General features: G+C 45.4%; 1 protein-coding gene across 1 annotated transcript; it reads right to left on the bottom strand.

The window, feature by feature from the left end:
• Nucleotides 1–27,452, bottom strand: LOC139403185 (centlein-like). Its single transcript, XM_071146889.1, has 7 exons — nucleotides 27,354–27,452; nucleotides 26,481–26,621; nucleotides 26,015–26,054; nucleotides 25,870–25,952; nucleotides 21,715–21,912; nucleotides 16,947–17,024; nucleotides 1–975 (listed from the first exon to the last, which is right to left on the bottom strand). The coding sequence occupies exons 1-7, from the start codon at nucleotides 27,450–27,452 to the stop codon at nucleotides 865–867; spliced, it is 750 nt and encodes a 249-aa protein (XP_071002990.1). The 3' UTR covers nucleotides 1–864.

The following is a 27,452-nucleotide window of genomic DNA, read 5'->3' as shown; positions in this document are numbered from 1 at the left end:
CAGTATGAAGTGAACACACAAATGTCTAGTAGTATCCTGAAATAAAACACATTTCAGAATATACCTAGACATAACAAACAAAACACACAAAATGTATATTTTATGCTATCATTCACGTTAAGAGCATTTGGTCACTGAAACGTGAATGGAATCCAACCGGTCCAAATGGGACATGGAATGCATGTGTCGGGTTTGAGTCCAGTATATCCTAAGAGGAGAGAGAATGTCTGCTTCTTACTTTAAGAGGATACTTTTTCTTTCGTTGAGTCTGCACTGTTGGGTCAGGTCCCACTCCGAGCACCCTGGGGGGTCCTTGAGATCCACAATAAATTACTGAAAATATCAAAATAAAAAAAACATAACAAATCATGTCTAACTTGAAGTAAAAACGTAAGCATAATGTTATCATCACCTCAGGATGGCGTTTGGAGTAGGGAGAGAAAGAGAGAGAGAGCGTTTGTCTCTGTACTGTAAATTAGCCTGACGCTAAAGGGCCCTGTCTCGCAGATGGAGCGCGCTAACCACTAACGCAGATGTTGGGGGCTCATTTACAAAGGCTGGGCCCCGGCACGGCACTAGACCGCTGCGTGAGCGAGTGGCTCGGAGTGAGTCGACAGCGCTTTTCTCGTAAATATTGGTTCTGGAAGCGCGGCGTGGAGGCAACTTCATACACGTGCGCGCTCATGCTCACGCACACACACACACACACACACACAGAGAGCAACTTCAGGTCGACTTGGCCAACTCAGCCCCCGCTGAGAAAGAAAGGCCTGGGCACGAAGGAGGGATGGAGAGAGAAGAGGAGGAGGAGAGTGAGAGGATGACAGTTTTTCCCAGCCGCAGCCCTCAGCCCCGGAGTGGGAGTCAGGCGATTTCGCTGACTGGTGTTGTGAGCGCGGCCAGCGCTTCTGTCAGCACTTTCCTCTCCTTCATCTTCACACACAGCACCTCCATTAGGAGAGCAGCAGAGGGGATCTGTGGAGGGGGAGGGGAGAGGGAGAGAGAAAGAAGACAGAAAAAACACAGAACAGTTAAAGTGTGCTTTTTGACACTTGGCATCTTTTCAGAGGGCAGGTTTGTTGTTATTGTGGTACAGTATTGAGAGGAGAGAGAGGTTGGGCCTGAGAGGGGCAGTAGAGAGAGAGGTTGGGCTTGAGAGGGGCAGTAGAGAGAGAGGTTGGGCCTGAGAGGGGCAGTAGAGAGAGGTGGGCCTTGAGAGGGGCAGTAGAGAGAGGTTGGGCCTGAGAGGGGCAGTAGAGAGAGAGGTTGGGCTTGAGAGGGGCAGTAGAGAGAGAGGTTGGGTTTGAGAGGGGCAGTAGAGAGAGGTTGGGCCTGAGAGGGGCAGTAGAGAGAGAGGTTGGGCTTGAGAGGGGCAGTAGAGAGAGAGGTTGGGCCTGAGAGGGGCAGTAGAGAGAGGTGGGCCTTGAGAGGGGCAGTAGAGAGACAGGTTGGGCCTGAGAGGGGCAGTAGAGAGAGGTTGGGCCTGAGAGGGGCAGTAGAGAGAGAGGTTGGGCCTGAGAGGGGCAGTAGAGAGAGGTGGGCCTTGAGAGGGGCAGTAGAGAGACAGGTTGGGCCTGAGAGGGGCAGTAGAGAGAGAGGTTGGGCCTGAGAGGGGCAGTAGAGAGAGGGGTTGGTCCATGTTTAGTGTTTTCCACAAAGCATTTCTTAAAAACAGATTACTTCGCAATAATGAAAAAGGAACAGCTGAGCACTTTGTTAATTTAGGATGTCCTGAGGTACAATCTACATACAAAAGTATGTGGACACCCCTTCAAATTAGTGGATTTGGCTATTCCAGCCACACCTGTTGCTGACGGGTGTATAAAATCGAGCACACAGCCATGCAATCTCCATAGACAAACACTGGCAGTAAAATGGTCTGTACTGAAGAGCTCTGTGACTTTCAACGTGGCAACATCATATGATGCCACCTTTGCAACAAGGAAATAATAAAAGGAATAATGGTCTGGGGCTGTTTTTCATGGTTCGGGCCCCTTAGTTCCAGTGAAGGGAAATCTTTACGCTACAGCATACAATGACATTCTAGGCGATTCTGTGCTTCCAACTTTGTGGCAACAGTTTGGGGGAGGCCCTTTCCTGTTTCAGCATGAGAATGCCCCCGTGCACAAAGCAAGTTCCATACAGAAATGGTTTGTCGAGATCGGTGTGGAAGAACTTGACTGGCCTGCACAGAGCCCTGACCTCAACCCCATTGGCCTAATCACCCAAAATCAGCACATATCCTCACTAATGCGCTTGTGGCTGAATGGAAGCAAGTCCCCGCAGTAATGTTCCAACATCTAGTGGAAAGCCTTCCAAGAAGAGTGGAGGCTGTTATAGTAGCAAAAAGGGGGAGGGGGGGGGGACTCCATATTAATGCCCATGATTTTGAAATTAGATGTTGGATGAGCAGGTGTCCATATACTTATGGTTCTGTAATGTACATACTGGTGTTCTGCTAGTCAGCATGCTCTCTGAGTGAACGTTCAGTGTTGTATAAGAAAGGAGCGGAGGACACTCTAGACTAATGAGAGTTGCACTCAGTGTTAAAGTTGAGAGGAATAGTTTGGGTTTCTCTCACTGTGTATGTGTGTGTGGTTTCCTTGCTGCAGGCGAGGGAGAGAGAGAGGGGGCAGTCTTAACCTCTGCGCCTCGGCTAATTTTGTTTTTCCTCTTGCCTCTCAAAACCGACACAAGGACTTTATGGAAATCAGGCCCTGGCGATCAAAGGCAGATATACCACACATACATATTCACATGAACTCTGTGCATCCACTCTGAAACGCTGGGAAACCTATTCATTCCTGTAGTGGGGTTTTAAAGTCTCGCTGTGGCCAGGTCTCAGTCGTAGTGGACTGAAGCTGGCTTAGCTCTGAAACTCATAAAACGTTGTATTATGCTTTAATCATAGAACATATCTCCATAACATATGTAAACCAGATCAGCACTAAGTACTGGAGCTTAAAGGTTCTCTTCACGCTCAGATCTTGAAAGTGAATTGAAGTGGCTTACTGGAGGAATTGTACAAAGTTAAACATTCAGGATGTTTATTTAGCTCTTTCTTTATTTCTCTGTCTGTCTGTCTGTCTGTCTGTCTGTCTCTGTCACGCACACACGCACTGCTGAGACACCTCTCTGTTCCGCTGAGTCTCCTATACCACTGCTGAGACACCTCTCTGTTCCGCTGAGTCTCCTCTACCACTGCTGAGACACCTCTCTGTTCCTCTGAGTCTCCTCTACCACTGCTGAGACATCTCTCTGTTCCTCTGAGTCTCCTCTACCACTGCGGAGACACCTCTGTTCCTCTCTGCAGAGACAACACTACACACCCAATCACAGCTCAGCTCCTCACCACTGCTCTAATCAGCTAACTACAGTACACGTACAGCCACTAACTAAGCAAACAAACAACTACACAGTCAAATACAGTATAAAGAGATGCCACAGCACAGGGCTATGGGAGAGGAGACCGAGAGGGTCATAATGATGATAATAATAATATATGTTATTTAGCAGATGCTTTTTATCCAAAGAGACTTACAGTCATGTGTGTTTACATTTGATGTATGGGTGGTCCTGGAATTCTGGCATTGCAAGGACCATGCTCTACCAACTGAGTTACAGAGGACCACATAATGATAATTATGATTGATATGGCTAAATAAAGGTAAACATACTGATTGAGAAGTGTACCTCAGTCTATTCTGGTTTAAGTGTGTGTAACTCATAGTCTACATAAACACAACCTTCCTTGTTCACAGAGGTGACCTATCTGGTTTGCATGCTGTGTGTATTCTGGCAAAAGGGCCTCTGTTCTTCTGCACGGAGCGTTTTCTTTTAGTAGCCGTATGGGTTACATTTGTGACAGTCAGTGAGATCAAACACAGAGATTGCTACTTGGGGCAGGTGAACACACAGGCCCTGGAGCGACACACACACTGTACCAATGTCTCTGCCTGCTCTAATGGCACCAGAGGGACCGCTAGGACCTGTCATTACTATGTAACCGCTGCTTTACAGGGGCCCCGGGCCCTTTTCAGTGGACACCCCCATGAATGTCTTTCAGAACCCCTCCGGGAACCTGTTTTGTTCCTTGTCAGTGACTCTTTGTTAGTTCCACCTCCTGTTTGAGTGGCAATTTTTGGTTTCTTGCTGGGGAACGTACCAAATTGTTAAAAAGCAACAACAACTGGGCCCTAAAAGACACCCACCAGAAGAGGCAAACAAAATAAAACCCAAATCAAGTCAGGAAGCAAACCAAAAAGTGGAGCAAAACGAAAACAGGGAAGATCAGATACATTACAGTTTTTTTTTTAGATATCAACATGGGCCAGCACAGGTGAAACACCTTCTGACTAATGAGGTGACAAGCCAGCACAGGTGTAACACATACTGACTAACGAGGTGACACCAATCGGTGCGCCCAACATGCTAACGTCCAACCCCAAATATAAATGGAAAAACCAAAGCCTGTAACACCTTCCCCCTAGCCCCCATCACTATTCAATAGGCCCCGCAGACCAGAGCGATTGTCTGGATATGTTTTCATTAACACGGTCCGGTGTGTTAGCGCTGACGTGCTAAGCTAGCCGCGTTGAGTGTGTCGAGATACTGACAAGAGACAATACAAGGTGGCCGGGGGCGCGACGTAAAGGTGGTTTTACCAGACCAATTAAATGACACTGTTACTCCAGTGCCTGGGGCGCCGCTGGAGGCGGGGAGCCGTTTGCGGTACAACACCGGGGCTCCCGTTGTGCGTTAGACGCCATTACGTGAAACAACACCTCCCTTAACCGATCGATCATTCACACGCTTTCTGTTCTCCCTCGGAACAGGTTAGCAGGTTTCGAGGGCCCAGTTTGTGTGAGGAGAGGTAGACATGCATGGTGTTAGTGTGGAAGTCTAGATAGAAATAGAAAGAGGGAAGGGGACGACAGAGACAAAGGAGCGGGAACAACACATTTTTTATTTGTTGCATTGCAGCAAAGTTCTCTTGCAACAGGGTGGTCAAATTAAGATCCTGCATCTGTACCTCTTAGAAATGTGATTGACTAATTGATTGATTTAAAAATGCTTTAGATTCAATGCTTGTTCTCCAGTGCCCTTGCATACACCACTGAAATGGTACAATATGTTTACCGTCATTTAAAAGCGTCGATAAGACACCTCCAATCTAGGCCACCGCGGGGAAGGGAAGGAGATACTTTACATGATCACAGGGAAACACTTTATGATCTTTGATCTGCTCCCTTTTGTTTGAAATCAAAGTTATCAAACGGGGAATAAACAACAAGGAACAAAACAAACGCACCCAAGACCTACTAAAAAAAAGTCTGCATTTGATTATCCCGATAATGAACATGTCACATGCAGATTAAAAAAGACGGGGAAAAACTCAGGTGAGTAAAAGGAAAAAAATCCCCAAAGTCTATTCTTCTTCTCCTTCTTTCTCCTTGGTAATTACGGTTCTCTCTCTCGTTCTCTCTCTCTCTCGTTGCCGTGTTCCTTTCTATTCTCCCCTTTAGGGCCCCGGGAGACTGATATGAAAGGGAATTGGACACTTGGGGCCATAGATACTGTAATTAAAAATCTTTGCCTTATTTTGGAGTTGATATTTAGTTGGGAAACATCATCAGGTCTGTGCAACCTGTGTTATTAGAGCTGACCTAAATACAACCCAGATTAAACGCTTCAGCAACGCTACGGCAGGCCTTTGTTTTTCACTCATTAGGAGTGGAAATGAGGTGATCATCACAGACACAGGTATAAATACATTAAGGTTATATCCACACAAAAGGATGCTGCAACGCTGCTGAAACCTTTTTGTACCTGTTGGCAGAAACATACTATACTGTACACTATACTGAAGTGTGTAATCCTATCACAAATCAGAAACATACCATACTGTACAGTATACTGAAGTGTGTAATCCTATCACAAATCAGAAACATACCATACTGTTCAGTATACTGAAGTGTGTAATCCTATCACAAATCAGAAACATACTATACTGTTCAGTATACTGAAGTGTGTAATCCTATCACAAATCAGAAACATACCATACTGTTCAGTATACTGAAGTGTGTAATCCTATCACAAATCAGAAACATACTATACTGTACACTATACTGAAGTGTGTAATCCTATCACAAATCATGATGACTTGACTGTTATGGTGCTGTTTCACAGTAGTTTGACTTTCTTCAGCAATGAGCCGTCATAACAGGCTAACATTACTCAATGAGACATTATAACAGGCACATTACTCAATGAGCCGTCATAACAGGCTAACATTACTCAATGAGACATTATAACAGGCTAACATTACTCAATGAGCCCTCATAACAGGCTAACATTACTCAATGAGCCCTCATAACAGGCTAACATTACTCAATGAGCCCTCATAACAGGCTAACATTACTCAATGAGCCCTCATAACAGGCTAACATTACTCAATGATCCCTCATAACAGGCTAACATTACTCAATGAGCCCTCATAACAGGCTAACATTACTCAATGAGCCCTCATAACAGGCTAACATTACTCAATGAGCCCTCATAACAGGGTAACATTACTCAATGAGCCCTCATAACAGGCTAACATTACTCAATGAGACATAATAACAGGCTAACATTACTCAATGAGCCCTCATAACAGGCTAACATTACTCAATGAGCCCTCATAACAGGCTAACATTACTCAATGAGCCCTCATAACAGGCTAACATTACTCAATGAGACATAATAACAGGCTAACATTATTCAATGAGACATTATAACAGGCTAACATTACTCAATGAGACAATAACAGGTTAACATTAATCAATGAGCCCTCATAACAGGCTAACATTACTCAATGAGCCCTCATAACAGGCTAACATTACTCAATGAGCCCTCATAACAGGCTAACATTACTCAATGAGACATAATAACAGGCTAACATTACTCAATGAGACATAATAACAGGCTAACATTATTCAATGAGACATAATAACAGGTTAACGTTAATCAATGAGCCCTCATAACAGGCTAACATTACTCAATGAGACATTATAACAGGCTAACGTTAATCAATGAGCCATAATAACAAGCTAACCACAGGAGGTTGGTGGCAATTTAATTGGGGAGGATGGGCACGTGGTAACGGCTGGAGAAGAACAGGTGGAAAGGTATCAACAACATCAAACACATGGTTTCCATGGGTTTGATGCCATTCCATTCGCTCCGTTCCAGCCATTATTATGAGCCGTCCTCCCCTCAGCAGCCTCATCTGAGGCTAACATTATCCAATGAGCCATTATAACAGGCTAACATTATCCAATGAGCCATTATAACAGACTAACATTATCCAATGAGCCATCATATCAGACTAATGTTATCCAATGAGCCATTATAACAGGCTAACATTATCCAATGAGCCATTATAACAGGCTAACATTATCCAATGAGCCCTTATAACAGGCTAACATTATCCAATGAGCCATCTTAACAGGCTAACATTATCCAATGAGCCATTATAACAGGCTAACACTATCCAATGAGCCATTATAACATGCTAACATTATCCAATGAGCCCTTATAACAGGCTAACATTATCCAATGAGCCATCTTAACAGACTAACGTTATTCAATGAGCCATCATAACAGGCTAACATTACTCAATGAGGCCCAAACCCTGTCCAACAGCCAAGCTATATGCTAACTCACTTTAGAATGTCCACTACCAGCATCAATTCACTTCTGTGTGCCTACTTCAACAAAGTCAGCCAGTGTAGAGGAAAATTGAGGAAAATAATTAATGAATGCAGTTCCAGAATAATCTTGACTGGCCAACTTAAACCAAACTCTATTAGTGTACAGCGTCTTTGTCTGAATAAACTATGTAGCTTGTGATCACAGTAAACACAGAGAGGAAGGTTATAGTCTACTTTGGTCTCTACTCGTCACACAAACCCAGTCGCCCACCTCCCCTAGGGCCCCTTGTCCCCACAATCTCTGCCTTGGCACATTTACAGTACAAAGTCTGAGAATCCCCCCCCCCCCCCCCCCCCCCCCCTTCACACAGCACAGTCACTGCTGATTTAATTAGCCCAATCATTAAACAAGGCTTAATTAGAGTCCCTTCTTTCTGAAGGAACAACAGTAGCTGGAGATCTGTTCCTTGTCATTACTGCATAATAATTACCAACTGCAGAATAATTGCAGATGATATCCGCCATCCCTATGCCAGCGTTGACAACAAACAACACGTTTGAGAAGTTGGTAATATTGTTGTTTGGGCATGGTGGTGCTTGACTCAAAAGTTACAATGGTTTTGGTTGAGTATGTAAGTAAGTAGCCTTGCACATGCCTTGGCTTGTGTGAGCTGGAACTGTTCACAGGAGCAGGAGCCTGTTTCTGTAGTGTGAGGCAGCTTGATGTAGAAGTACACACTCTGGACAGGACGCTAGTCTATCTGCTGTGTCTGTAGCATGAGGCAGCTTGATGTACAAGTACACACCCTGGACAGGACGCTAGTCTTTCTCCTGTTTCTGTAGTGTGAGGCAGCTTGATGTACAAGTACACACCCTGGACAGGACACTAGTCTATCTCCTGTTTCTGTAGTGTGAGGCAGCTTGATGTACAAGTACACACCCTGGACAGGACACTAGTCTATCTCCTGTTTCTGTAGTGTGAGGCAGCTTGATGTACAAGTACACACCCTGGACAGGACGCTAGTCTTTCTCCTGTTTCTGTAGTGTGAGGCAGCTTGATGTACAAGTACACACCCTGTACAGGATGCTAGTCTTTCTCCTGTTTCTGTAGTGTGAGGCAGCTTGATGTACAAGTACACACCCTGTACAGGATGCTAGTCTTTCTCCTGTTTCTGTAGTGTGAGGCAGCTTGATGTAGAAGTACACACTCTGGACAGGATGCTAGTCTTTCTCCTGTTTCTGTAGTGTGAGGCAGCTTGATGTACAAGTACACACCCTGGACAGGACGCTAGTCTATCTCCTGTGTCTGTAGCGTGAGGCAGCTTGATGTACAAGTACACACCCTGGACAGTACACTAGTCTATCTGCTGTGTCTGTAGCATGAGGCAGCTTGATGTACAAGTACACACTCTGGACAGGACACTAGTCTATCTCCCTTTTTTGTAGCATGAGGCAGCTTGATGTACAAGTACACACCCTGGACAGGACACTAGTCTATCTGCTGTGTATGTAGCATGAGGCAGCTTGATGTACAAGTACACACCCTGGACAGGACACTAGTCTATCTGCTGTGTCTGTAGCATGAGGCAGCTTGATGTACAAGTACACACCCTGGACAGGACGCTAGTCTATCTCCTGTGTCTGTAGTGTGAGGCAGCTTGATGTACAAGTACACACCCTGGACAGGACACTAGTCTATCTGCTGTGTTTGTAGTGTGAGGCAGCTTGATGTACAAGTACACACCCTGGACAGGACACTAGTCTGGGTCACATGACAGCCTCCACAAACAGCCATGTTTACAGGTAGACTCAGCCATGTTTACAGGTAGACTCAGCCATGTTTACAGGTAGACTCAGCCATGTTTACAGGTAGACTCAGCCATGTTTACAGGTAGACTCAGCCATGTTTACAGGTAGACTCAGCCATGCACAAGTAAACAGGAATATCGGGTCGAATTCCGCAACAACTAGGAGCGTTGAAACGCGAGGCTAAACTTCTCAGCTGTTTTGGTCCCGTAGCGATCACCTTGTAGCAATGTGTGGCGCCCCCATGCACATACGGCCTAGTGGTTAGAGCATTGGGCCAGTAACCGAAAGGTTGCTAGATCGAATCCCCGAGCTGACAAGGTTAAAAATCTGTCGTTCTGCCCCTGAACAAGGCGGTATACCCACTGTTCCTAGGCTGTCATTGTAAATAAGAATTTGTTCTTAACTGACTTGCCTAGTTAAATAAAGGTTAAATAAAATGCTCAGATACACTGTGTGAGAGCAAAGTCTTGCATCACGTTCATCTGCAGTGCTGCTCATGGCAACGTCATATCGCTGAGTCTCAGTTAAAGTAGTGTTGTCTAAGGGCTCTTGATTGAAATACAGGCCCAGATATGTAGAGTACACTACAGTAAAGATATTAAGTTCATCTTCTCTTAATGGACCCTGGGTTGACACAGTGCAGTGCCTATAGCAACCAAACTCCTCCCCCGAGGGTACTGAAGAGTAAATATTACCACTCAATATCACACCAGCTTCCGCCACCCTCTAGTAAAACTTGAGCGTCCCCCCAATCGGCGGTCGTAAAGGGCAGTGCGCCGACGACTTTTCAAATGTTTTTTTTTGGGGGGGGCTGTCAGGAGGGTTGAGTAGAAGGTTAAAGCTACAGTCTGTGATCTGGGACTCTGTTCAATGGTCATTTCAATTCAACAGGGCTTCTGTTTTGTTGTTTTTCAAATCCCAGAATATAGCTTTAAAATGAGTGTGAAAGAGGATCTAGGGAGGGACGGGGAGCAGTTCATTATTGGCCAAACAAACTGCAGATTGAAGGCCATATGCGTGTCCCAAATCACACCCTATTCTCTATTTTCAATAGGGCAGTGGCCAAAAGTAGTGCACTAAATAGAGCATAGGGTGCTATTTGGGAGGAAGAAGACCATATATGCAGTCATTTCCCCGTGTTCATAAAGCCAGGCCCATTAAACTCAGCTCCAGTCAATAATTAGGATGCCACAAATAAACCAAGGCAATTAAATCAATATGGGCCTGGGCCATTTCAACCCCATTCTCCCTGGGCTGGTGATTGGCTAGACACCCTGTGGCACAGGGCACGTCTTCAGACACTACATCTTCGTGCTGTGTTATTCATGGTGGGGTGTAGTGGCTGGTGTGGGTCCGGGGCCCCTGGCTAGTAAATTATTATGAGAGGAGGGGAACACCAGTGGAGCTGGGTAGGTGTGTGTGTATACATTAGGAGCCTAAGATGGTGTTCTACTGAGAGATATTGGGCTTTATTTCATGAAAAGCCACCGGGTGGAGAGCAGAGGAGTGAGAGAGAGAGCGGGAGAGAGAAGGAAAGGGAGTGAGAGAGGGGGAAAGAGAGAGAGGGAAAGAGGGGGAGAGAAAGAGAGCGGCAAATAAAGAGAGAGAGAGAGAGAGAGAGAGGAGGAAATGAGAAGAAGGATGTTTACAGTCGTGGCCAAAAGTATTGAGAATGACACAAATATACATTTTCACAATGTCTGCTGCCTCAGTTTGTATGATGACAATTTGCATATACTCCAGAATGTTATGAAGAGTGATCAGATGAATTTCAATTAATTGTAAAGTCCCTCTTTGCCATGCAAATGAACTGAATCCCCCAAAACATTTCCACTGCATTTCAGCCCTGCCACAAAATGACCAGCTGACATCATTGCAGTGATTCTCTCGTTAACACAGGTGTGAGTGTTGACGAGGACAAGGCTGGAGATCACTCTGTCATGCTGATTGAGTTTGAATAACAGACTGGAAGCTTCAAAAGGAGGGTGGTGCTTGGAATCATTGTTCTTCCTCTGTCAACCACTTGCTGCCAGTAAGATTGCACCTAATTCAACCATTTATCGGATCATCAAGAACTTCAAGGAGTGCGGTTCAATTGTTGTGAAGAAGGCTTCAGGCCACCCAAGAAAGTTCAGCAAGCGCCAGGACCGTCTCCTGAAGTTGATTCAGCTGCGGGATCGGGGCACCACCAGTACAGAGCTTGCTCAGGAATGGCAGCAGGCAGATGTGAGTGCATCTGCATGCACAGTGAGGCAAAAACTTTTGGAGGATGGCTTGGTGTCAAGAAGGGCAGCAAAGAAGCCACCTCTCTCCAGGAAAAACATCAGGAACAGACTGATATTCTATAAAAGGTACAGGGATTGGACTGCTGAGGAATGGGGTAAAGTCATTTTCTCTGATGAATCCCCTTTCCGATTGTTTGGGGCATCCGGAAAAGCTTGTCCGGAGAAGACAAGGTGAGCGCTACCATCAGTCCTGTGTCATGCCAACTGTAAAGCATCCTGAGACCATTCATGTGTGGGGTTGCTTCTCAGCCAAGGGAGTGGGCTCACTCAAAATTTTGCCTAAGATCACAGCCATGAATAAAGAATGGTACATCCTCCGAGAGCAACTTCTCCCAACCATCCAGGAACAGTTTGGTGACAAACAATGCATTTTCCAGCATGATGGAGCACCTTGCCATAAGGCAAAAGTGATAACTAAGTGGCTCGGGGAACAAAACATCTATATTTTGGGTCCATGGCCAGGAAACTCCTCAGACCTTAATCCCATTGAGAACTTGTGGTCAATCCTCAAGAGGCGGGTGAAGAAACAAAAACCCACAAATTCTGACAAACTCCAAGCATTGATTATACAAGAATGGGGCGCATGCCAGGGCGGATTGCAGAGGTCTTGAAAAAGAAGGGTCAACACTGCAAATATTGACTCTTTGCATCAACTTCATGTAATTGTCAATAAAAGCCTTTGACACTTTATGAAATGCTTGTAAATATACTTCAGTATTCCACAGTAACGTCTGACAAAAATATCTAAAGATACTGAAGCAGCAAACTTTGTGGAAATTAATATTTGTGTCATTCTCAATACTTTTGGCCACAACTGTAGGGCAGTAGCGAGGGGTGACAAGATAATAAAGATCTAGTCTTGTGCAGATAACTAGAACACGTTTCCAATAAATAACTAAGTGTGCTTGTACTGTAGCTACCAGTAGAGAGATGTCTTATTAAAGTATTCACATGAACACACTACCAGTAGAGAGTGGTCTTATTAAAGTATTCACATGAACACACTACCAGTAGAGAGTGGTCTTATTAAAGTATTCACATGAACACACTACCAGTAGAGAGTGGTCTTATTAAAGTATTCACATGAACACACTACCAGTAGAGAGTGGTCTTATTAAAGTATTCACAGCGTTCAAACACCATCACCCATACACAGTACATCAACACTGAAAATACAATAGTTCCACACTCAAAACACACACCTCTTCAATCAATTCCTCACACTCTGTCACACACACACTAAAGTAGCCACTGTGTCAGGGCCTCTCCCTCTGTCCTTGTTATGTTGACGTGTGGCTGGCTGGTGTGGTGTTGACAGTGACAGTGAGCCTGGCGGGGCAGTGGGTGGTGGTGGCTGTGGCCCAGAGCCAGACACAGTAGACAGACGGACAGCCCGGTGACTGATGGTTCTGCTATTGACAGTGCCACTGAGATAATAAAGTGCTGTCCCACAGGCAGCTCCATTAGGGCCTGACAGTGACAGGACTGGGCTGCTGCAGAAGTAGTCACACACACACACACACACACACACACACACACACACACACACACACACACACACAAACACACACACATACACACACAAACTCAACCACCCACCCACCAAGTGACAGCCAGCCAGCTAAGGACATGGATCTCTCTTTCCTGCCCTCTTTCTCTCTCTCTGTCTATTTCTGTCTCTTCTCCTTTTTAACTGCGGTGACAGGGCAGTGTGGAGGAACAGGGCAGATCATATCCCTGTTAAGGAAGCCTTATTATTAGTGCGACTGCCACAGGCAGCAGGGTGACAGACAGGCCATAGTGTTCACTGTTTCACATTCTCCTGCTCACTGAGCAACTCAAATGGATGACAGGAAGACAGAACAGTTGTACTGTGGAGACGAGTGCTGCCTGCTTTCTAGAATATTGTCATTTCTATTGATGTACAGTTCAATCGGAAGTTTACATACACCTTCGCCAAATACATTTAACCTCAGTTTTTCACAATTCCTGACATTTAATCCTAGTAAAAATGCCCTGTTTTAGGTCAGTTATGATCACCACCTTATTTTAAGAATATGAAATGTCAGAATAATAGTAGAGAGAATGATTTATTTCAGCTTTTATTTCTTTCATCACATTCCCAGTGGGTCAGAAGTTTACATACACTCAATTAGTATTTGGTAGCACTGCCTTTAAATTGTTTAACTTGGGTCAAACGTTTCGGGTAGCCTCCCACAAGCTTCCCACAATAAGTTGGGTGAATTTTGGCCCATTCCTCCTGACAGAGCTGGTGTAACTGAGTCAGGTTTGTATGCCTCCTTGATCGCATACGCCTTTTCAGTTCTGCCCACACATTTTCTATAGGATGAGTACAGGGCTTTGTGATGGCCTTGACTTTATTGTCCTTAATCCATTTTTCACAACTTTGGAAGTATGCTTGGGGTCATCGTCCATTTGGAAGACCCATTTGCGACCAAGCTTTAACTTCCTGACTGATGTCTTGCGATGTTGCTTCAATATATCCCCATAATTTTCTTTCCTCATGATTCCATCTATTTTGTGAAGTGCACCAGTCCCTCCTGCAGCAAAGCACCCCCACAACATGATGCTGCCACCCCCGTACTTCACGGTTGGGATGGTGTTCTTCGGCATGCAAGCCTCCCCCTTTTCCTCCAAACATAACAATGGTTATTAAGGACAAACAGTTCTATTTTTGTTTAATCCAACCAGAGGACATTTCTCCAAAAAATACAATCTTTGTCCCCATGTGCAAACCGTAGTCTGGCATTTTTATGGCGGTTTTGGAGCAGTGGCTTCTTCCTTGCTGAGCGGCATTTCGATATATGTGTATATATATATATATATATGTCGATATAGGTTTTACTGTGGATATAGATACTTTTGTACATGTTTCCTCCAGCTCCTTCACAAGGTCCTTTGCTGTTGTTCTGGGATTGATTTGCACTTTTCGCACCAAAGTACGTTCATCTCTAGGAGACAGAACGCGTCTCCTTCCTGAGCGGTATGACGGCTGCGTGGTCCCATGATGTTTATACTAGCGTACTATTGTTTGTACAGATGAACGTGGTACCTTCAGGCGTTTGGAAATTGCTCCCAAGGATGAACCAGACTTGTGGAGGTCTAGAATTTCTTTTCTGAGATCTTGGCTGATTTCTTTTGATTTTCCCATGATGTCAAGCAAAGAGGCACTGAGTGTGAAGGTAGGCCTTGAAATACATTCACAGGTACACCTCCAATTGACTCAAATGATGTCAATTAGCCATGACATAATTTTCTGGAATTTTCCAAGCTGTTTAAATGCACAGTCAACTTAGTGTATGTAAACTTCTGACCCACTGGATTTGTGATACAGTGAATTATAAGTTAAATAATCTGTCTGTAAACAATTGTTGGAAACATGACTTGTGTCATGCACATAGTAGATGTCCTAACTGACTTGACAAAACTATAGTTTATTAACAAGACATTTGTGGAGTGGTTGAAAAACTACTTTTAATGACTCCAACCTAAGTTTATGTAAACTTCCGACTTCAACTGTATCTATTATGTCTTCTTAGTTCTCTAAAGACAACGTGTCAGTGTGTGAAGATAGGATGCACACTGACAAGGAACAACTGCCTGTGGTCTCCACTGTCTGTCTCCACCTTACGAAAATGACATGCACCTGCAGTCACACAGAGAGACAGAGACACAGAAACAAAGACACACAGGCATAGACACAGAGACATATACACAGAAATAGAGACACAAAGACAGAAACACAGACACGTAGATACAGATAGAGACAAAGAGACAGACACAGAGACAGAAACAGAGGCACAGAGACAAAGAGAGACAGAGACAGACAGAGACAGGGACACAGAAAGAGAGACAGGGACACAGAAACAGAGATAGAGAGAAAGACACAGAGATAGAGAAACTGAGATAGAGACACAGAGACAGAGACACACAGAAACAAAGACAGAGACATATGCTGTAGAGTACAGTACACACCACTAGCACAACTAAGCACAGTCACAGTCGGCTTCCTTTTTCTAAAATCTCACCTGCCAACAAACTCCCCTTGATGTTTGTGTGTCCCTCTAGAGATACTGTGAGTTTATTAAGCCAGGCACAGAGAGAGAGAGAGAGAGAGAGAGAGAGAGAGAGAGAGAGAGAGAGAGAGAGAGAGAGAGAGAGAGAGAGAGAGAGAGCGAGAGAAGACTTGAAAGGGGATGGATATAAAAAGTCTGGCGTGAGAGAGCGAGGGATAGAAAAGAGATAGAGAGAGAGGGGGGGGGGGGGGTCACCACGGCAGTGTCTGTGGCCCCCTCCGGGACCCGGGGGCTAGTCTCAGCTTTGTCATCCCCCTCTCCTCCCTCTCTCTCTCCTCTGCCCGCGGAAAACGTCGATAGCAGCCTGCCGGTGGACCGTCTCTGGTGGACGCTCGCTCATTCTCCCGGCATCGACAGCAACGCCAAATCAATATTTAGTTCCCCACTAACAAGCTGCCTTGGGGTCTGAGCCAGAGAGAGCGAGAGTGAGAAAAAGATGGGGGGGATAAAGAGATCGGGGGGGAGAGAGAGAGAGTGCGAAAGAAAGCGAGAGTGCGAGAGAGACAATGAGAGAGCAAGAGAGAAAGGAAGGGGAGGAATGCAGGAGGACAGTGGTGGAGTGGGGGCCTGAGAGCAGTCCGGTTGGAGGGGAAAACATGGATTGAGTGGAGCCAGTGTGTGTCTGTGAGGGGAGGTGAAAAGGTCAGAGGAAGAGCCGGTGTGTGTCGTGGTGAGGAGGCGACGCATGAGTGCCTGCAGCGCGAATTGACATGGACACGGACACACACACTCAATCTGAACCGGATCACACAGAGCTGACGGCACATACACACAGACAAGTGTTTGTACACAACTCACACAGTCTTTTCTTCTCTCTATTGTAACTAGTTCATTCTTGATTTAGACAAACATTTGTTGGTTCATCTCTATGCGAGACCACAATGGCTGAACTATCAGTACCAGTGATGTGGTGGAAAATCAAATCGGTGGGTAAGCTCTGATCACCGTTCGCGGTGAGTAAAGTAACACGCTTCATACCCTGAAGGGGTGTGTTTACCCTCCACTACTGATCCTAACTACTGTAGATAATACTAAAAACACTAGCAGACTTGAAACCAGACCTGTTGTTGGAGGATCTTCATGACCTGGTCCAGCCACTCCTGGTCTCTCCTGCTGTCTGCTGCCACATCATCCTCTTCCTGCAGAGACACACAACAACCACCAAAGATGAACAAATAATAATAATAATAATGATATATGCCATTTAGTAGAAGCTTTTATCCAAAGCAACTTACAGTCATGCGTGCAAACAATTTAAGTATGGGTGGGCCCAGCGGGAATCAACCCACAACCATTTGGCCATGTTCTACAACTGAGCCTCACAGGGCGACTCGTCTCTGTACAACCAGAAAATCACTCAATTTAAGGCAATTTCACTTCAACGCAGATACAAAAATAAAGGCTGAGGTGAGTTCAGAAAATGAAGCTTTCATGAAAAATAAGAGAAAAGAAGGAGTCCCTACAGCGTGATGAGCCAAGCAAAGCTCCCTGCCAAACCCTCCCCTAACCCGAACGGCCCTGGGACAATTGTGCACCGGCGTATGGGTGAACCCCAGACTGTAGTGGCACCTCAGCACTGCGATGCCTTAGACCGCTGCTCCACTCAGGGTCAGTCTTTATTAAAGAGACACCAGCGTGCAGATAGTGCAACCTTGTTACTGCTAATGAGCCTCCCTGGCTCTCCTATCCCCTAGACGGATGGGGATGGTGGGCCTCCCTGGCTCCCCTAGACGGATGGGGATGGTGGGCCTCCCCGGCTCCCCTAGACGGATGGGGATGGTGGGCCTCCCCGGCTCCTCCAGACGGATGGGGATGGTGGGCCTCCCTGGCTCCCCCAGACGGATGGGGATGGTGGGCCTCCCTCGGTCCCCCAGACTGATGGGGATGGTGGGCCTCCCTGGCTCCCCTAGACGGATGGGGATGGTGGGCCTCCCTGGCTCCCCTAGACGGATGGGGACGGTGGGGCCTCCCCGGCTCCCCTAGACGGATGGGGACGGTGGGCCTCCCTGGCTCCCCTAGACGGATGGGGACGGTGGGCCTGGTGGTAGCGTTAGCGCACAGCTAATTTCCATGTCTTCAGAGACCCTCATTAGTGTGACTGGAGAGGGAGGGAGGGAGGGAGGGAGGGAGGGAGGGAGGGAGGGAGGGAGGGAGGGAGGGAGGGAGGGAGGGAGGGAGGGAGGGAGGGAGGGAGGGAGGGAAGGAAGGAAGGAAGGAAAATGGACTAGGTAGAGGCAGAGACAGGTAGTGAGACAGGCAGAGCGAAAGAGAGCGATATAATGAGAGAGAGCGATAGAATGAGAGACAGCGATAGAATGAGAGAGAGCGATAGAATGAGAGAGCGATAGAATGAGAGAGAGCGATAGAATGAGAGCGAGGTGAGGTGTGGGCTTGCTTGGTGGTGGGCTCCTCATCACCCCTGCCTCCCACGGAGGTGAGAAGGGTGTGTTTGTGTGTGGCCCCTCAGAGGATGCATAACAATACACTGACCCTTCGTCTCTCATTAGGGGCCCTGTTGGAAAACAAACTGGCCTGGCAATTATGTCCTTATTACAGACGCATCATTAAGTCCACAACAAGCTGCTGCTGCCAAAGGAGAAGGAGCTGATCACTACTGCCACTCTCTTACTGCCTGTCTACCGCTGGATGGAGTGGCAGGGAGAGAGTATGCTGAGGCGGAGAGTGTGCTAGTGTGTGTGTATTACTTTTATTTTTCATTCTATTTGTTATATTTAGGTATATTATTTCTTTAGTAATTTGGATATATTTTTTTCTTAATTTATTATGTTATTTGTCCATTTGATGTATTATTTGTTTATATGTAAAAAAAAAAATAATAATAATTTAAAAAAAAAATGATTTTTTAATAGTTCTTAAAAACAATGTTTTGACTGCATTATTGGTTAGTAAGGATTTCACTGTTGTATTCGGAGCATGTTGCAAATAGCATTTGATTTGTGTGTGTTTGAGTGTGTAGGGCCGTGGCAACACAAAGGGCTTTTCCCACAACCACCCTCAGTAACAGCGGAAAATAAATACAAGGTACAGTATGGCAGAACAACTCCTCCTCTCAAACTGAGAGAACCACACTGCTGCCCCTATTCCTGAATCTTTCAGTCGCAGAAACAAACATCTCAACATCAACATTTGACTCGGTAAAATAACTGGTGGAAAACTCTCTGTTACTAAGTAAGCAGTAGGTGGATTCCAACCTGGACAGATTAAAACACGTCTGGTTTCCTGGTAACTTCCAGTTGCATAAAGATCTACACAGACACACAATTACTGTTCCCCCTTGTCCTTCCATGGTTCCTGGGGGATTTTCAATTAGCAAGACACAGTGACTGGCTCCTCTCCTCTCCTCTCCTCTCCTCTCCCAACACACACACACACACACACACACACACACACACACACACACACACACACACACACACACACACACACACACACACACACACACACACACACACACTTCCAGTGACAGACCACTTACCCGTTCTCCAGTGGGTCCCTGAGCACCCGACAGCGCCGTGATCCACGGACGAGCAATTAAACACCAACAGACACACACACGCCGTTGACCGGGCGGAATGCCATTAGCCGCCATTAACACACACCCTGAGCAACGCTCACCTCACACACACTTCACGGTTATTAAGCTCTGATAAGTTGGAACATTTCTTCAAACATATCTAGGCCCTGTCATTCCAGGGTAGGTGGTGCCTGATTCCTGGCTGGCATACACTCTCACATCCTGTGATGAAGACAGGAAGTTGATTGTAACGCTGTGTCGGTTAATTGACGACAAGGGAGAAGAGCGAGAGAAGGAGTGATCTATGGGGAGGAAGTGGAGACGTACTGTAGTTAGAGCTTGTGTTCATGAAACAAAGGGTCCTTCTTGAACAAGAAAAGCCATGAGCCAAATCACTTTTATAGCGAGTAAGAGTGTGAGAGGTTCAATATTGTGGCGTTTTCTTCTTCTCTTGAATAAGAGATAGTTGTACCCTAGCCTGGTTCCATTCTGTTATGTACGTAGACATGTTTTCTAGAATTGTCTTCCTATACATAAAGCTAGTGTTTCCCCTATATGCATTTAGGGGATCGTGGACGCCACTGCAAAACAATTTGAATATACTGTATATATAATGTATGTCAGATGTTTGCACCAGGAAGACCCCAGAAAGAACTAGCCCCCCACCCCCCATTCCATAACTCTGATAAATCCCAAACACACTAGACCACCACGTTATGTTACAGCCTTACTCTAAAATTGATTAAATTGTTTTTTTCTCTCCCCCTCATCAATCTACACACAATACCCCACAAAGCAAAAACAGATTTTTAGAAATGTTTGCAAATGTATTAAATATAAGAAATATCACATTTACATAAGTATTCAGACCCTTTGCTCAGTACTTTGTTGAAGCACCTTTGGCAGCGAATACAGCCTTGAGTCTTCTTGGGTATGACGCTACGAGGTTGGCATACCTGTATTTGCCAAGTTTCACCCATTCTTCTCTGCTTCACCATAGGGATGGTGCCAGGTTTCCTCCAGGGCAAATCCAGAGTTCAATCTTGGTTTCATCCGAACCAGAGAATCTTGATTCTCATGGTCTGAGAGTCTTTAGGCAAACTTCAAGCGGGCTGTGATGTGCCTTTTACTGAGGAGTGGCTTCCGTCTGGGCACTCTACCATAAAGGCCTGATTTGTGGAGTGCTGCAGAGATGGTTGCCCTTCTGGAAGGTTCTCCACAGAGGAACTCCACAGAGGAACTCTGGAGCTCTGTCAGAGTGACCATCGGATTCTTGGTCACCTCCCTGACCAAGGCCCTTCTCCCCCGATTGCTCAGTTTGAACGGGCGGCCAGATCTAGGAAGAGTCTTGGTGGTTCCAAACTTCTTCCATTTAGGAATGATGGAGGCCATTGTGTTCTTGGGGACCTTCAATGCTGCTGAAATTTTGGGGTACACTTCCCCAGATCTGTGCCTCGACACAATCCTGTGTCAGAGCTCTACGGACAATTCCTTCTACCTCATGACTTGGTTTTTGCTCTGACATGGACTGTCAACTGTGGGACCTTATATAGACAGATGTGTGCCTTTCCAATCATGTCCAATCTATTGAATTTACCACAGGTGGACTCCAATCAAGTTGTAGAAACATCTCAAGGATGATCAATGGAAACAGGATGCACCTGAGCTAAATCTTGAGGGTCTGAATACTTATGTAAATAAAAACCTGTTTTGGCTTTGTCATTATGGGGTATTGTGTGTAGAGTGATGAGGAAAATGTTTTATTTCATCCATTTGAATAAGGCTGTAATATAACAAAATGTGGAAAAGGTCAAGGGGTCTGAATACTTTCCGAATGCACTGTATCACCTCCCTAAGTGTCCATGATGCCTACTCCCCCATACTTATCCAGTCAACGACTAGAAAGGTCATATAGCTACATTTACCATAGCACTCTGTTACATGAGACTGAAATATTTTTCAATCTGAGCTCCTAGAGTGTGCGGCTCTCCTTCATTTTTAAAAAGTGTTCCACTGCGCAAGCCAGCACCTTGCCTAAATAGGTGTGCGTTTCTTTCGCCTCTACATGAGACTGAACCGCCACAAAGGCCAGTTAGATTCCTCTGACTGAACTGGGACTTCAATACAAGTCAACTGTCTTTCCATGTTTTCCTATCAGTGACGGTAACCTATACTTGTATCTGTTCCTACTGGGTCATTGTGAAGGTGGTAGAATACATCTATTAACAACTGATACAGGGTCAGATATTACGTCTATCCCGCAGTGACTATTTTATGGATTCATGATCCTGTACCTCATCGGTGTCCAGCATTTCAGCCAGGTCCATCTCGGTCATGTTGAGGATGGACGCAGCAATGGACTGGGCCTTGACCATGGACTGCTTGGACAGCCCTCCGGCACCTTCTGCCTTCTTCTTCTCCGCCATCTTCCTGTTCTTCCTCAGCTGCGATTTGGCGTCCTGCACCTCGCGGAGAGTTTCGCTTGCCAGAGCCTGAGAGGAAGAACATGTAGAAAGGGTGATGAAACTAGAGAAAGCGAGAGAGACGGATACAGATGTAGCATCTAAATTTGAGCCAGTTTTCTACAGCAGGGAAAAAAAGTCCTGCAACAACAGGAAATGTGACTTATTATGTGTATTATAATTTATGGACATTTTTTGTAAGGGAAAAGTGGAAATTACAGACTTCAGAAGCCTTTTTAAACTTTAAATACACCACAAGTTCAACATTTCCTGCATTGTTGAAAAGTTCTCCTGCAACAGGGTGATCAAATTAAGACCCTACACCTGTATAAATGATGAATAAATGAAACCTATCAAGACAAGAGCCGAGGGCGTCAGCAGCAATATTGAGTTTGACACTGAAATTCTCTGGTTCGTTCGCTCATTCTCCGTATAGGAGTTTAGTACCTGAGAGGGTTTCCGAGTTATCCGACCAATTGAATGGCGCCGTGATGACGGAGACAGAGGGCATCTACGCATCTTGGATATCAACAATAGGTTTTATCTCCGTTAAATCTCCTCAGAATTGACGCGGACCGAATCACGCATGGGAAAGATGCTACCTTTGATTTATTTGCTTTTGAATGGGCTCACCATACAACTAACCAATACAACGGCATAACAGTGTAAATAATTGAGCAATGAGGTGCATTTAAAATGTTGCCCGAGATAGTGTGTGTGTGTGTGTGTGTGTGTGTGTGTGTGTGTGTGTGTGTGTGTGTGAAATCTCATTGGTCTTCGGGCACCTCAGAGGCCTGAATCCACTAAATGGCAGTTGGCTTAAATACAAAGAGAGCGAGACAATTAAATGTCAAAGCTGCCACTGTACATGAGAAAGTCAATAACCCAAAACTCCCCTTTGCTTCATTTTGAGCTTATTGATCGATGCAATAATCTTCTGTATCATTCCCCTGTAAGCTTGCCTGAAAAGCTGACCTTGGAATGGACGGTCAGCCGAGAGATGGGCTAGGTAGCATGAGACCGCTTTTCAAGCACACACACACAAAACATACACAAGGGAAGCTGCACACATACAGAAACAGACGTACACACACACACACACACACACACACACACACACACACACACACACACACACACACACACACACACACACACACACACACACACACACACACACACACACACACACACACACACACACACGTACGTACGTACCCCCCCCCCCCATATTCTGTGTACATAACCCAGGCTAATCATAAACAGACATACAGTAGACGTCTCCATTGCTTTAGTTTCTTTCGGGCGTGTGAAATAAAAGTACTTTAAGAAGTACTTAGCTGAGGCTCTGCTAGATTTCATAAGGGAGAGCTCAGAGTTGGTGGGGAGAGTTATCGTTGACAGAGCCGATGGATGGTATTAGATAGACTATTAGTAAATGAAATCAAATGTAAATGCATTGAAGCTGGACAAAAACACAAATGCGCTGATTATGAATATGACTAAACAGACTAGGATATTCTGTAGGGTTTCTCTGTACATTCTATAAAGTATTTATACTTTTCTTACACAGCCCTTAGCCGTGGTATATTGGCCATATACCACACACCCTGAGGTGCATTATTGCTATTATAAACTGGTTACCAACGTAATTAGAGCAGGAAAAATAAATGTTTTGTTATACCCGTGGTATACGGTCTGATATACCACAGCTATCTTCATTTTCCTGATAGACCAAACTGGCTTTAGTCTCCTTAAGTGTGCCGAGACTGTGTCCTGGAGGAATACACAGCTCATTAAGAAACTGCCAGAGATCCTATTCTTTTATTTACAGCCCTAATAGATATTTACTGTCGCTAGTCAAGGGTTACAATCAATTGACCCAAACCCTGAATGTGTGAAATAATCCGGAAAGAGATTAAGGGGTGAATTCATCACTCATTTTGAGCCCTGGGAGAGAGGGAGAGAGGGAGAAAGAGAGAGAGAGAGCGAGAGAGAGAGAAATAATCAGTGTGTGTGTGTATATATGAAAGTGAGACCAATTGTATCTCACACTATTTTGTGTGTGTGTGTGTGTGTGTTTGTGTGTGTGTGTGTGTGTGTGTGTGTGTGTACATCGAGTCAGTTGCACACAGATCTTACCCTGACAAACCTAGTATCACAATCACCGTAGCCAGAGGGCCAATTTAGACAGCAGAGGCTTACAACATGGAGATCTCAACTGAGCAGGGAAACACTGTCCTTTTCTAATAACTACCCCCATTCGTTTAGATCACTCTCACTAGATCACACACTCAAAACAACTGTCTGGAAGGACTGACTGAGAAAATGGCCATTTGAAAACACACAGACAGGGATGGTAAAGGACAGTAGACCACAATATGTGGTTGAGTGAATTCAGACACATCTCTAGTGTGAACATGGCACCTTCATAGATATATACTGACATAGGCTATTACTGTTCTATTTAACTGTGTCCAGTACCAATACTTTCCAAGTATATTTCCAAATACATTCCAATATTCAACTACTTGTACTTTCAAATCAAACATTGCTGAATACTTACTTCTAAAGTATGCGAAAGTACTTTAAATAATTGAAATAGTATTTGAACCCAAATCTGGTGTCCACCTTTGTGTCTGAGCCTAAGCCGGTGAGTGTAGGCAGCCAGTCCAGGGCCACTGTTTAGTGTTTAGCACATGAACAGAGGTGGAGCATGGCCTGAGGCTGGTAGAGAGTTGTAGAGGAGCCCGGGGTCCAACCAAACAGAGTACACAACAGAAGAAGGCCCCAGGAGCTCTGGACACTGATCAATACATGACAGCAGTAAATCTCCTCTGGATGGCAGGTCAGCCAATCAAAAGGCCTCCTGGTCTTATCAGGGATCATAAAAAGGATTGGAGAAACATAGAATGATGGGAATGATTTGAATGATGTGAATGATGTGAATGATGTGAATGCTCAACAACAGTGGCCCAGACATTCAGACAACTCAGCCCTAGTGTTCTGGGAACAAGGAAGGAAAGGGCTCACTAGTAAAGATAGGATACAGTATGATGTTGCTAGGGGAGAAAAGAGGGAGTGGGGGTAGAGAAGAGGGCAGGAAAGGAAGGTAGGTAGGGAGGGAGAGAGAGAGATGGGCAACCTCTTATTAAAAACTTCCTGACAACAGTTTGCTCAGTTTATTTTGACCAGTGAAACAAATGTCTTGAGGGAGAACAAAGAGCTGGTGATGACCACAATGGTATCCATGTTGTCTCCTGGACTAGTTCAGAGGGAGGGGATACCATCGCAGTCTCTCTCAAGCCCCCCCCCCTCAACACTGCAGTCAGAAATGATGGGCAGGTGTCACAGCGACGGTGTGATTGACAGGTTCTTTATCAGGCCCTGGCAGACACACCACTAGAAAGGCAGTTGGATTAGAACTGGGACCAGGCCAGACCTGGCCTCCAATCCCACTGGGCAGACACATACTGGCAAGGCCTTCACCCCCCATTATGCCCTCCACTGGCACAGACTAAGCACTCAGCCCTCGCGTCACCCAATGTCATGACTCAATTTGATGGTCGGATTAAAGACTGATTCAGAGGCAATTATGTTAATGAATTTAGAATAAGAGACGACATATTACAATGGTTATTAGGTCTTTGTGTGAAGAGAACATGCCATGGCAGCAAGGCTAATTAGCAGTCCCTCGTCTGACTGGCATATCACAACCCTAATACGGTTATATTAGGAATAACTAGGCTAATCTCAGACCGGGATTGTCAAACTGGGTCATGTTCATTAGGCACCAAACGGAAGAAAACTGACTGAAACACGGAGGGAGCTGATTTGATTTGAAATCTACGGTGTGCCCCGACTGAACACGACCCTGGTATGTCCATGTCTTTGACAGCGACCACCGACCCCTGTGGTGTGCTGTGTCTGCCCCCCAGTACATTTGACCTCTGCCCTCTAACCCATGCCCTGTCCCAAATCCAGTACCTTAGTGAAGGCTTGTAGCTGCTCCAGCTGTGTGTGGGCCAGGCCCAGTCGTCTGTGCAGGGCCTCCAGGGCCACGGTGCTTGCTGGGCCAGACCCTCCATCTGACGGGATGCTGTCTGCTCCAGCTCAGCCTGGGCCCGCTCACTGGCCCTCACACGGGCCTGCAGGGCCTCCACACACTGCTCCTACAAGGAGGGAGAGAGAAGGATATCAGATTTCCATTCATGCTGTTCACTCTTACACTGAAAATTGAACAGCGATTGTCTATCAATGTTTCATGATGTACAATAATAATGTAGAGATGATTTATGTATTAATTATGGTTTGATGACAACCCAGGGAGATTATATCGTAATACATGGGGTTGGAAAGGACGCTATAAGAAGGCGTTGTGGAGTCAATCTCCACTTCCGTTAGTGTACTTCTCCCAGCTTGTCCATGGGAAGGAAAACTGTATAAAATCCACCTTAACAAATAGCTTGATGCTGATATTTTTTACCAAGTCAAAAAAGAACGATCCCAGTCTGTGTGTAAGCAACATTACCACTGCTGTCTACCTGGACGTCACACACACTACTAGAATGGTGAGCCTGAATCGCTATCGCTGCTACCTTCTTGTCCAGGCCCTCCTTGAGATCCTGACAGGCTCTCGTCTCATACTGACTCTTCTCTTTAGTGGCTACACTCAGCCTCCTCTTCAGAGAGTCTATATAGGCCTTCCTGTTAGTGGCCTCCTCTGTCAAGGTCTTCACCTGGACGTCACACACAGAGAGAGAGAGGAGGAAGAACTTGAGATGACCTTATAAATAACAAAGATGTTTGAAAGTGTTTTTCTTTAGCCCATGCTACAGTACTGTGTACATTAAATCAAGGCTAGGTGTATATGTCGGTTAGTGGTGTTTTCATGAAATATAGTACATGCGTAGCCGATTCATTGTTAAATTTGCCAGGAGATGACGTCATGTGATGAAAACGTGCCATCTGAAATGTTGTTGTGACTACAGGAAAACCATCAAGTCAAGAGGGACTGTAAACGTGCCAGTTAAATGTTGTTGTGACTACAGGAAAACCATCAAGTCAAGAGGGACTGTAAACGTGCCAGTTAAATGTTGTTGTGACTACAGGAAAACCATCAAGTCAAGAGGGACTGTAAACGTGCCAGTTAAATGTTGTTGTGACTACAGGAAAACCATCAAGTCAAGAGGGACTGTAAACGTGCCAGTTAAATGTTGTTGTGACTACAGGAAAACCATCAAGTCAAGAGGGACTGTAAACGTGCCAGTTAAATGTTGTTGTGACTACAGGAAAACCATCAAGTCAAGAGGGACTGTAAACGTGCCAGTTAAATGTTGTTGTGACTACAGGAAAACCATCAAGTCAAGAGGGACTGTAAACGTGCCAGTTAAATGCATTTTATGCCATCTGACTCTGCTAAGCCATTGTGTGATGAAACCATGTGGTGTGAGATGTTAACTGGGACCTACTTTCTTCTCCAGCTCCTCCACCAGTCCTCTGTGTGTCTTCTCAGTCTCCAGGAGGAACTTCATCCTGGTCTTCACATCCTCCACCAGCTGCCTCTTCAT

The sequence above is a fragment of the Oncorhynchus clarkii genome, unplaced genomic scaffold (assembly GCF_045791955.1).
Source record: "Oncorhynchus clarkii lewisi isolate Uvic-CL-2024 unplaced genomic scaffold, UVic_Ocla_1.0 unplaced_contig_13230_pilon_pilon, whole genome shotgun sequence".
In the NCBI taxonomy this organism is placed as follows: Eukaryota; Metazoa; Chordata; class Actinopteri; order Salmoniformes; family Salmonidae; genus Oncorhynchus; species Oncorhynchus clarkii.
The sequence above is the reverse complement of the archived record's forward strand: the minus strand, read 5'-3'. Positions and strand labels throughout refer to the sequence as shown.

Bases quoted from the DNA above. Each gene is read 5' to 3' on its own strand.
- LOC139403185 (XM_071146889.1), bottom strand. From the start codon at position 27,452: ATGAAGAGGCAGCTGGTGGAGGATGTGAAGACCAGGATGAAGTTCCTC. The intron at 26,055-26,480 runs GTAGCAGCGATA...CCCTCCTTGTAG, and splicing joins AGGAGGGCCTGGACAAGAAG to GAGCAGTGTGTGGAGGCCCT. The intron at 25,953-26,014 runs GTGAGCGGGCCC...GGTCTGGCCCAG, and splicing joins GCAGGCCCGTGTGAGGGCCA to CAAGCACCGTGGCCCTGGAG.